Source organism: Typopeltis vanoorti, chromosome 6 (assembly GCF_054136105.1).
Source record: "Typopeltis vanoorti isolate ZY-2024b chromosome 6, IOZ_Tvanoo_1.0, whole genome shotgun sequence".
Classification (NCBI taxonomy): Eukaryota; Metazoa; Arthropoda; class Arachnida; order Uropygi; family Thelyphonidae; genus Typopeltis; species Typopeltis vanoorti.
Window position 1 is genome coordinate 149,252,422 of NC_143554.1, and position 12,271 is coordinate 149,264,692.

General features: G+C 36.6%; 1 protein-coding gene across 1 annotated transcript; it reads left to right on the forward strand.

The window, feature by feature from the left end:
- Positions 1 to 5,288: 5,288 nt before the first annotated feature.
- On the forward strand, positions 5,289 to 8,170 carry LOC150106085 (BTB/POZ domain-containing protein 6-like). Its single transcript, XM_090393831.1, has 2 exons — positions 5,289 to 5,569; positions 6,989 to 8,170. The coding sequence occupies exons 1-2, from the start codon at positions 5,337 to 5,339 to the stop codon at positions 8,046 to 8,048; spliced, it is 1,293 nt and encodes a 430-aa protein (XP_090249957.1). The 5' UTR covers positions 5,289 to 5,336; the 3' UTR covers positions 8,049 to 8,170.
- The last annotated feature ends 4,101 nt before the right edge of the window (positions 8,171 to 12,271 follow it).

A 12,271-nucleotide genomic window follows, 5' to 3' on the forward strand; every position in this document is an offset into this window, starting at 1 on the left:
AACATCTCCTATTTCAAGAGCTTTACACCTTAATGGTAAGTCCGGTTTTGGCCAAGAAAACAGCTGACAGCATTTCAATTCTTTTATCTGAAATATATCACACACTCGCTTAAAACCCTATATTCAAATAATTGAAAAAAATTAAAGGTGTATTAAGATATTAAATTTTAAGTGTTTTAAGTTTTATTTCGGTAAATATGTTAACTAAATTTAATATTTAAACATTATTTTTTAGGAAATATGATTTTTTTTTTAAATTTCTTTTTCCTCTTCACTGTTGAGGATAAATACTATAGCTATTCCGTTTTCTACCGTCCATTCCTCGAAAACAACACCTAAGGAGGGAAAGCAAGGGATCAACCTAAGGTCGATGTAAGTTATGGATCGTGCGAAAAAACAATACAGAAAGAGAGGGCACTGAGAAAGAATATTTAAGGCATACGTACCAAGCTCTAGGATTTTTTCGGTTTTCTTCCGGGATTTTGGAAATCGAGGATTCTCGAAGAGTGATCGGAGATAGGACGAGCCGAAGGTGCTATGTCGTCGTACAGCCGGCCGGGTTCCTGACTTGTGCTGAGAGGTATTCCGCGGAGATCCGTACGAGAATCAACAGCTCATGCACAATGGTGCCAAACGTTCCCTAGCGAGCGGAAAAGGCTCTTAGTTCCAGCCATTGCCTGATTTGTGTCCGGTAGCAGAGAACGGAACAACTCAGTCACGAGACCTGACCCAGAACCAGCCAAGACGAAGGATGGCCCGAACAACATGTGACAGATAATAGACCTTCAGAGGGACTTGGTAAAGTAAAGATCTTTTTGTTTTATATCGTGAAATTGTTTGAATGTAGAATTTGTGTTTTGATAAAACAAGACTGAGGACATTTTAGAGAACTTTGGCACGATAGAGTAATTGATACAGCCATCCTCTTAGACAAAGAACTGTATAGGATAAAATTCAAACTTGTATATGATTGAAGTAGTGAAGACCCTTTGTTAATTGAGTAAATTTAACTAAGAAAGAAATGAGTTGTGAATTATCTATTTAAAGTAAAAATTTAAAGGAAGGAACTCGAATTGAGTGTGATATTGTTTAATTATCCAGTGGTATTACATGATTTTGCATGTCAGTTTATGTAAGAAGGTTGGATTAGTACTGAACAGTTTGTATAGCTTAGCATGAGACATTCACGTAGCTAGTAATTCAAAAGTTTGATAATTTAATGCAAGATTTAATGCACCTGTCTTTTAGCATTAATGAACATGTTTTGTTACTTGAACCTGAGTCTTGCCTGAATTCGAGGTGTCAACAACTACCACTTGTGAAAATAGAACCAAATGACGGGAAGGAGTTTAGATAATTATATAATTGAGATTTGATCTCAGGTCACGACTACAAGGTACAGAGATTTATATACTCATGTGTGAATTCTAGATTAACGTATATGCCTAAAACCTAGGAATATTTTCCTGAGCTTGAATTATATTCTTGTTATAGGAAACTGGCTGACGCACTTAAAATATAAATTTGCCAGTTTCTGAAGAGGAAATATCTAGGAGCCAAACCAGGTTATATATTAAGGAGAAAGCTATAAAATTAAGGTAGAAGAATATAGGGAGAACTGCATCAAATTGGATCATACTAAAATATGTACTCTAATAAGGAAACGTAAATACAGTGACGTAACGATATAATTAAATAAAATAAATAAATATAATTAGGGTGAATGCTCTTAATATCTTCCCATTATCATTATATGATGGTGCTATATGGTTCATGTGACGTATTACCAATTCTTCCATTTAGATCACCCATTATTATGATGTAATGCGAAGATTAATTTGGTCTATAATCTTTTGTAGTTTTTGATAAAAGATCTCTGATTCTTCTTCTTTACTCTGTTCTGGGGCATAAGTGCCTGTTATTGTCAAATATCCTCTATATGTCTTTAGTCTTGTCTATATTATTCTATCAATCCAGTAGTTGTAGTATATAATATTTCTTCTCAGAGATTTATGTGTGAACATCATTTCTTCCATTTTTACTCCACTGTAGAGATACATATAATACCTCGGTTTCTTCTGTTACTTTTTGTTTCTTCTTTGATTCTCTATTGGTAGCTATCTTTATTTTTTGTTTTTCCAAGGTTTGGTCTAATTCTTGTATTTTATGGTGTATACATCTAACATTCCGTGTTGCGAACTTCCAAATATTAGATGTTTTATTTTTTCGTTTTTGTGTCCCAATCGTATCAGTTCTCCTAGCAAGGTCAATTCCAATAGGGTCCGTCCTTTCTGAATTGTCTTGTGTCTTTTTAGTGGGTTTCAATTCAACTCAGGGGGTTACTGTCCTTCTGCAGTCTAGCTTGATGGTGGGGCTGCCACCTTAAAGTCATCAAACTTACCTTGGTTAGTGGTTATTAAAGAAAAATATGAAATTCCCCTTAGCCCCTCGATTACTCTAATAGCTTCAGGGGAGAATGGAAGAGACCCACCAGAGTTAGAAGTTAGGACAGTGAAGATTATAGTATCGTTCCTCTTCTATAGTTGTTAATAAAGGAGTTGGAAGAGAGATCAAGACAAAGAAAAAGTCAGGAAAGAAGTATGGCTAACACGGTGAAGGAGGCCACACATGGAACTTGGTTTATTGTAATGGTTTATTTATTGTAACGATTTTTCTAATACTTATGTTGATATAAATATTGTACCCATTTTTGCTCTGTACGTTTAGAAATTCTTGTTGCTCATTAGATAATTATATATATATATATATATATATATATATATTTCCGGTCATTACTGCACATAATTTTAATTTTATGAAAAAAAAAGAAACACAATTTCATTCTTTTGTTGTAAGTTTTCTGTATTTGTATCTTTGTTTATTCATTTATTTTATTTGCAGGATGATCTTTTGTGAAACTCCCCATTACTAGCAACTAGGCATAATAGTGAGAAATGAAAAATAAATCAATATAAGAAAAACATCATATCTTGGTCACATCATGAGAAACACGGCGATTAGTATCGGCCGGAAGCGTGTGTGGAGGGAGGCAACATTAATGGCTGTCATGTTATTAAATGTATTTGAGATGTTCTGAGTGAAAGACAATTATCGGATATGAGTTAGTAAAATTTTTCGGTATATGGAGGGGAGGATTACGATGAATGGAGTAAAATAAGATCTGCATTGTTCACTCATATAACAACGCACTTAACTAATGGAAAACTTTGCATGTCGAATCAGAGGTGCGTGTAGTTGTAGTTTGTTGTGAGCAGATTAAAGGGGATAAAAGTTGTTGTCGGGGAGAGCTTAATGATTGTGTGCAGATGAATGGGGATTAAAGATAAAAAGTGGCTGTGGGCGGATACAAAGCAGTATGGTGGCTGCTCTTCTAAGCATGGCATCCAGACTGGTACCTATGTCATCTGCGGACGACTTGTGGCCCGCACGTCATACCTGAATGGGTTGGCGTAGCAAATAGCGGCCGCATAGTCTCAACGGTTGCCTTTATACTTCCTTTCTAGTGGCTTCATCGCCAGCAAAACGAAAGCAACTCAGGCTAGCGCTGCTTTTCAACGCGCCAGGCAAGAACGGTATCGTTGCAGTGGCTAAACAGGATTCTGACTTAGAGGCGTTCAGTCATAATTCCACGGTTGGTAGCTTCTCACCACTGGTCACTCGACCAAGCACATGTACCATGTATCCGAACCTGCACTTCCTCTCGTACTGAGCAAGATTACTATCGCGACGACACTCTACTTGGTACTCTACCATCGTCTCGCATTAAGAACCTAAGGATGTTTACTTCTTAATGACCCTTGGTACTACATGAACCTAAAAACATTCTGTTTATGTGCATACCACAGTTTCACCATTAAACATATTTACTAGTGCAAAACCAATACCTGTATTATTAAGTTTATTGCCAGTGCGTTCTTACTGTCACTAGCGCCAGGTCAGCGCAGGCCAAGGATGTGGCCCAAATTTTGCACCTTTCTGTATCTCTCATTATATATATTTGACCAAACACATTACCTCATGTTCTCATCTTAACCTGACTTAAGTACTACCTTGAATCTAACTTAAATCTAATAGCTTTATTCCCGACTAGCCCTATTTGGGAACTTCAAGTACATTTTGACTCATCCCACAGAGTAATTCATTTGGGGTATGATCCTCCCATCTAGTCCATCAAACTCAATACAACGAAAACGCCAGTGCTAGAAAGTCATGAAGAAAAACTTCCTTATGGTGTGAGTGCATAGGGGCACGGCCAGAGGCTTTAAGGGCGCTCCCATCTCTTCCTGACGTAGATTAGCACATCATAAGTTCGTCATCATAAGTGGGCTTAGTTCCCGTGATTAGCACACAGTACGCCAGGGTGGGCGACCAACTCCACGTTATAGAGAGCACTGAGGTAAATCTCTTTACGGTATCGTCTCGAGAGGAATCCCGGACCTAGAATTGAATAGCATTTCACCAGAAATTTTGTTGTGCTACTAGCACTCAGCATCTATCATCAGGCTTCCCTTGATAATTCAATCTTTAATCAAGACCTCAATAGAGTAGTAAGTTAATTCTCTAGCAGAACCAGGGATCTATCCACCGCATCTGTTGATAATTCACCTCAATTAGAGCCATGTTTACTTACGCTAGTGACACACAATGTTGATTAATATTCTTTCTTTTAAAACATTCACACCACTGGCCAGAAATCACATTGACGGCAACACCTTTCAACGGCCATCAAATTTCTTTGTTTTAATTAGGCAGTCGGATTCCCCTGGTCCCTGCCAGTTCTGAGTCGGGTGTTAGTTGCCGGCCGAAATCGTCCCGCTAGACGGGTCATCCAGCACGCTGCGCAGCTGAGGCATTCCACGAGAAGGTCCCGACACTGGTCTGGACTCAACGTTCTTTCACTGGACAGTTTCGCCCAGTCCCGGTGCAGTGCCACACCCAGCTTCGGATCTCAGCCCGACCGGCTAAGTCCTCAGAGCCAATCCTTGTCCCGTGGTTACGGATCCGTCTTGCCAACTTCCCTTCCCTGCCTACCTAACTTGTCTTCGCATATTTGCCGCTTGGAAAGTTCATCATGAATACTCTGTATGCATGTGAGTGAGTGAGTGAGTGAGTGTGTGTGTGTGTATGTCACATGAATGAATGCGGTGCTGAAATAAAAAATATATTTTTTATTAGATAATGTAATAGTTTTAGTAGTAAAGAAAAGGAAAATGATTTGTTATTATTTTTTATCCAATTGCATTGTAGATTATTTATATTTTAAATTTTTATATAGATATAATTGAAGATTTTACCTCCGTTTTTTCCCTCTTTAAATGACAATGTCGAAAGTGATAGAAAGACTTCGCTCCCTCTTGAAGGACTCTCAGTTTTCTGATGTTACTTTCGTAGTTGGAGATGGCGAACGCAAAACAATATTTGAAGTCCACAAATTATTACTTGCCATTGCTAGCCCAGTGTTTGCAGCCATGTTTTACGGTCCACTAAAGGAACATGAAGAAGTCTTAGTTCCTGATGTGACACCCGAAGCTTTTCAGATCATGCTGACGTGAGTTTCTTTTTTGGTTGTCATTACTTTTTTTTTCATGTAAAAAATAGAAATAAACTTTTTTTATTTCCCATAACTTTGGTGACAATGATGATTGTCCACCACTTGACCAATAGATGGCGTTTTAATATAACTGTGACTTTCTGTGGATTTTAGCGAAATTCATATTTATTGGCCTGGTAGGTGTCATGGATCAGATCTTTGTTTTCTAACCAACAAGAAACTTGCGTTCAAAACTTGTGGAAACTGACTAAGGTGGACGTTTTTAGGTACTACGCGAATTCTTTTGCATGGGCTGGCACTTCTATACAACTTATTGGAAACTCAAAGTATGGTTTGTAGAACAAACGAACCGTTATCGTTATGCTTGGCTCACTTCATGTGCTAATTACATGAAATAGGCTTATAAATTTATGTGTTTCGTACTAAGGAGGAAAAAGTGTCAAAATTAATCTCCTGCCGAAATTTTTAGCATTCAATATGGGAAGCACCGATATACTCGTACAGTCAGGAGGGGAAAATTATTTCAAGGGTATTTTACTTAACCTTGCCTTCTTTCTCCATAACTTTTCAAAGTCATTTTATTAATACAACTGTGTTTTCCGAAAACAAAGGTCACACTCACTTGTTCTAATGGATTCTAAAATCTGCAATGCAATGCACTCTAACTATTTGAATGTATAATACTTATTTGACCATACGTAAGTTCAGTTGTCAGAATATTATCGTAATATTTATGTCTGATTGTAAACAATTAAGTTTCTTAATTTTTATATACACATTGTATAGTTTAAATATAAAGCATTGAAAAATCGCAAAGAGGATAGCGATCCAGTCATATAGCTAATGGATAACCATTTCACTAATCTTCATAGAGATGTTTCCGGTCTTCCAATAATATATAGACATCAGAAACCATTCTAAGATACCTGTGGGATATATTAGCGCGTTCGAATTCAGACTCAATAGATGTAATGCCACGTTTGTGTTCAAAACAGTCGCTACATAGAACTAAAACAGCTAGCATAGATAAATGTACATTGAAAATTCTACTCATCGAAGGTTGAACATTTCTCCGGTATTCTAGAACATTAAGTGGATTAAGGTTGGTTAATTTGGATTTAGGTCATAGAGACCAAACAGGAACCAATTTAACACAAATCATAGCTTCTATCATATCGCATCTTCTAATAAGAGGATAGCGATCTTTTGCGCGCGGAGAGGAAGGCAATCTTGGGCCGCCATCTATCCCTTTCACAAATATACCTGCTCACAGTGAGATTCAAATCGCATCATGGTGGTTGGGAACTTGGGACTATCCACTTCGCCAATTTGGTTAGCGCCTGCTTCATTTTAATATATTAAAATATGTTTTTTTTTTTCCTATTTCTAATTCAAAGTTTTTAATCTCGTTCTAAGGTGCCTATACACAGATGAGATTTACCTACCATCGATAGACATCGCCATGGAAGTGTATTATTTAGCTGAGAAATACCAACTTAATGCCCTCAAGGAGAAAAGTGAAGCCTTTCTGTTGGAACACACAGCAGCTGAGAACAACTGTGTCTGTCAAGTTTATGAATTTGCTTGTCGCATGGATTTGCATCATGTGATTCACAAATGTCTGGACTTAATTGATAAATATACGGAAATGATCATCAAATCTCAAGACTTTCTCAAGTGTTCGAAGAACATGATGGAGATTATAATGTGCAGAAAAACACTGACAGTGTCCTCAGAATATTTTCTCTTTGATGCTGTTCATAAATGGGGGTTGAATACGCTTCCTGAGAAAGAATTGAAGGAAACAAAATATAATTTAAGATCCCTTTTGGAGTCCGTTTTTAAATTCATTCGGTTTTCTGTGATGTCTTCCGAGGAACTCTTTGATGTTTTAGAAACCCAACTGTTTACCTTTGATGAAATTGGACCTATTTTGTGCAGAAAAATGAATGCTGATACAGTATTCAAATCTTTTCCAGTCATAGGCTCAAAGCTAGATACTCAAAGAGCATATTCTATTTTTGATTCTTTAAAAGTTGTTATATCCGAATGTTCAGGAGAACCCTCTTCTCCTCAATCACCACCCATGCTGTCGAACGAAATTGTATTTACAATAGAAATTCTATCTGACTATTTGATATTCGTGATTCCTTTTGTAGTTGTATTGATAAAATCTGAAGGTCATATGTATAAGAATAAAGAGATATCTTTAAAATCACTTTCCAAATATGATGCAGAAGACGTTATATGCAAAACTACCTGGTCCGATAAAGTGCCTACACGTAATCAAGAAACACTATATGCCAAAAAAGGAGAAAAACTTCGCCTAACATCTTTATTCACTAAGCAGTTTAAGACATTCGGAAATGGTGCCAAACATGAAAAGGAGTATTTGACAAAGAACAAAGAGATCAACGTACAACTCGAAAGTAGCTTGTTAGTGGAAAATATTTTATTAATTTTGTACGTTAAGTGATGTTCGAAAATTCTGCCTTTATTATGCGATGTATGGAATGAAGTGCCGATAATTGTATGGTAATTGTTAACGTTCCATTTTTTTTTAAATTTTTCTCTTAAAATAAAATTCAAAAGGAAACAATCTTCAGTGTGACTAATTTCTGAGTAATTCATTGTGGATAACATAGCATATGAGATTTTCTTTCACCTGTATGTAATATATTTTCAACTAATACAAATAAACAGATCCTGAAAACTGGAAATAAACCTGCTCGGCATCGAACTAACATCCATGATCCTTCATATAGAGAAGAAAGCTCATTAGATATTTGATTATAATTGGCGATGAGAGGAACTATTTCAGTGATTCCAAAATTATTTGATGTTTAACACGGAAAGTAATATATTTTATCGTAAGAAATTCCAGAAAAAAACATTAGACCAAATCGACATTAGCACACATATAAGCGAACGCATTTGAATCCAAGTTGGGATAGGAAACATCAGCGAGCTCTGTGAAATGAAGTCAACCACAACTGGAACCGAAATCCTTCATTTGGAATTAAGGATCTCATTTAGAGATTTGATAAAGTTAATTTCTACCAGACGAATTATTCAAATATACCATACATGCTGATTGTTTCATATAGAAATGTAAAATTTATGTACATTGGGTTGTGATAGCATTGGATTACCGCACTTTTGCGTTTTAGTTAACATCTACATAGAACCATTGTGGGAACCAAGCATTCAACACAAATCGGTAGTTTGTACTGTGTATATATTGTTTTAGCACCGCACAAAACTATTCGGGATATTTTTGTTTTCTTGTAAATTATAAAGTTATAAAAATAATTTACAAATGTAACACATTTATTTTAAAATACTCTTCATAAGCGTGCATAAAACATGTTAAGACTTGTCGAATGTCTTGCCGTATTAGCATGTGAGAGGTATATAAAAGCGTGGTTTGTGGCACTCACTTCCATAGTGCAAACTTATCACTTCAATTGTAAACTAGTGTCAATTACCACCCATTATTTTGTTAAAAATGGCAGAGCAACATGATATCCCGAAATCCATGGCTTGGGGAGCCATTGGTCAATTAGAAGCTGGACAAATGCAGCAAGTTGTCGATCAAGCGTGACGTGTATCTCAAAACGTAATTTCGCGACTTTGGAATCACGTTTTTGGAGATGGGAAATGTTTGCCGAAGACAACGTCAAGGTAGCCCATCCCAACATCTCCAAGAGACGATCAGCATTTGCCATTACTTGCCAGAAGAAATCGAACACAACGCAACACAACTTCGAAGAAAATCTGCCTCAGCAGCAAGGAGGCTGGTATCGACACAGACAGTACGAAATCGTCTTCATGCCATAGTTGTATATACTCGAAGACCAATGGTTTGTATTCCACTTACTGCAAATCACAAAAGAGCCCGAAAAAGTTGGGCACAGTAACATCGAATTGGTCAAATGAGGATTGGGCTCGTGTACTTTTTAGTGACGAATCCAGGTTCAGTCTGCAATCAGATAACCGATGTATTTGATATGGCGTGAAAATGGTACAAGAAATAATCCACAGTTTGTTCGTGAATGACTCCAACATCAAAGTGGGAGTTTGATGGTATTGGCTGGAATAAGTATAGATGGCCATATTGATCTCTATTTTACCAGAAGCGGTTCCTTTAAAGTCCAATGGTATTGCAATGAGATTTTGGAACATATATTTCGTCCATATGCTGCTGCAATTGCCTAAGAATTCATTTTAAAGGATTGCAATCCTCGTTTACACCGTGCAAATTTGGTACAAGAGATCTTTGAGGAAGAAGGTATTGAACGAATAAACTGGCCTGCCTGTTCACAGGATTGTATTCCAATTGAACATGCCTGGGATGATTTAGGCAGGTACGTTTCTGCTCGACTGCTGCTACAACAATCGCTTCAAGAGCCCGAAATTGTTCTCACAGAAGAGTGGGGAAATGTCCCACAAGAACTGTCCGTGCAATCAAGATTTCTCGCTGTTTTGGATGTTAATGGAGACCATACATCCTAATAAAAAATGAACAAAAGCGTTTTTGGCTATTCTTGTTGTTAATCTTGTTAAAATTATTTCACGCTAAAATGTATCATTTGTTAAATTTGTAATAAATATCGATTATTTAAACAATATCCCATGAATTATAAATATTTATTCATGTATAGAGTACCCAACAGTTATAATTATTTGCAGAAATTTATAATTATTCGACAGAAACTAAAATATCCCCTAATTTTGGACGATGCGTATTGTGTCACTTGAATTTGTTGCTGGGGTTTTTTTCTATGGAGGATCTTTTGAATTATATTTTGTAGATAACCATTTTTGGATATAATTTTTGATATGAGTGAGAGCTCATCAAGTACAGCTTTTTCTTCTGTGATGATATTTTTTGCTCTGTTTTTTAGTATGTGTATGATACTAAGTTTTTGTGCATAATGATGATTAGAAGTAAAATGAAGATAACGTCCGGTGTCTGTACAGTAGGTTTGCGGTAGATTGTGAGCTTGATTTGTCCATTATCCTGTTTTTATACTAGTACATCCAAAAAAGGTAATTGATGGTTGTTTTCTAATTCTAATGTAAACTTTATTTTATGGTGAAAAAAATTTATTTTTTGGAGGAACTCGTGTAAGGCATTTTCCGTGTCTTTCCAAACGATGAACATATCGTCAACATATCTCCACCAGACTGATGGCTTTGAAGTTATTTTTGATAGGATGTCATTTTCTAGTTTTTCCATGAACAGATCCGCGCACGGTGATGACAGGGGACTGCCCATGGCTAAGTCTTCCATTTGTAGATACACTAAGATCCTCTAGAAACAACCCCCAGCAACAACTTCAAGTGACACAGTACGCATTGTCCATCGTCATACTTTATGCAGGCTCAGTCTCCTCCAAAATAGCAAAAATCATGAAGCCCATCCCCTAATTGTTTTCAACAGTGTCGTATTTTCCCACATGGTGCAGATAATTTAGTCTCATCTTTATTACATTTAAGCAGCTAACATGAAAACCTTTACCTCATAAACGAAAAATAATCAAATAGTGTTCCGCCCGTGCGTAACACACTAGGCATATCTCTTTCAAATACTCACAATTACATTGCTTTTAAATTCGTGTTGAAGAAACAGGAAACTTCGAATTTATTAGGTTATATTCAGTACGCAAGAAGAAACTCTATTGGCTGCATTAAAGTCTAACTCGGAAATACACTAAAGTACACTAAAAATACACTAAAGATACCACATTAGTGTCATCTTTAGTGTAGTTATTCAGGTAATATGAAAATGGCTAAGTCAAATTCGAAACGGTCGCTCGAGATACACTTAGGCATGCCCCTTACAAATAGTTCATTATTTTTTTTTTATATTTGGAGGAAGCTGACGTGTAACGAAAGATTTTTATACTAACAACTACACTGCTGTTAAATTCATTATGTTGAAAAACTTGAGAATTTAGAATTTTGTTTAGGTTATATCCACCACGCAAGAACAAAGTCTATTGTCTGCACCAAAGTCTAACTGGGAAACCAGCTGACAGAAAAATCCCAGAAAAAAATTCCTCGAATGATAAAACATTATCATCATCTGAGATATCCAAGGAGTCAAGGACTTCGCGAAGGAGGTTATACATCATCCAAGTTGTGACACCCTCCCTTAAACTCATTCACAATAGATGCACTCACTACCTCTAAATGCAAATTATTCCACTCACTGAGTTCTCTTCGAGAGAAAAAACTAGCTCTCACCTTACCCTTTTCTTGATCGTGAACAAACTTACCTTCCATGGATGCCCCTCGTGTTCTCTCCCCACCTTCAGTATGGAAGGTGGGGAGAGAAAAATGTCGAAAATAACGAAAATTGTCTTTAAATGATATCCTATAGTACGCATTTAGAAGTGTATATACCTCTAATATCTCTATCACATCAACCCTAATTTTCCTGCTAACCAGTCTATAGCCCCAATATTCGCAATCTATCCTCCTAAACTGAATTCCATAATCAGTGTATTATCCCATTGGAACAGAGGAGTTAAATAGGCGTAGAGTAGTCCACGTGCGGTCGTGGCAAGCCTTGTAAAGAGACAAAACAAAATGACTTCCTTAACCTTATATGTCAAGGTTCATTTAAAGATTGCAATTATCCTCTGATATTTGCAATTTTCGCTATGTCAACTTCAAATTCCTATCCACAAT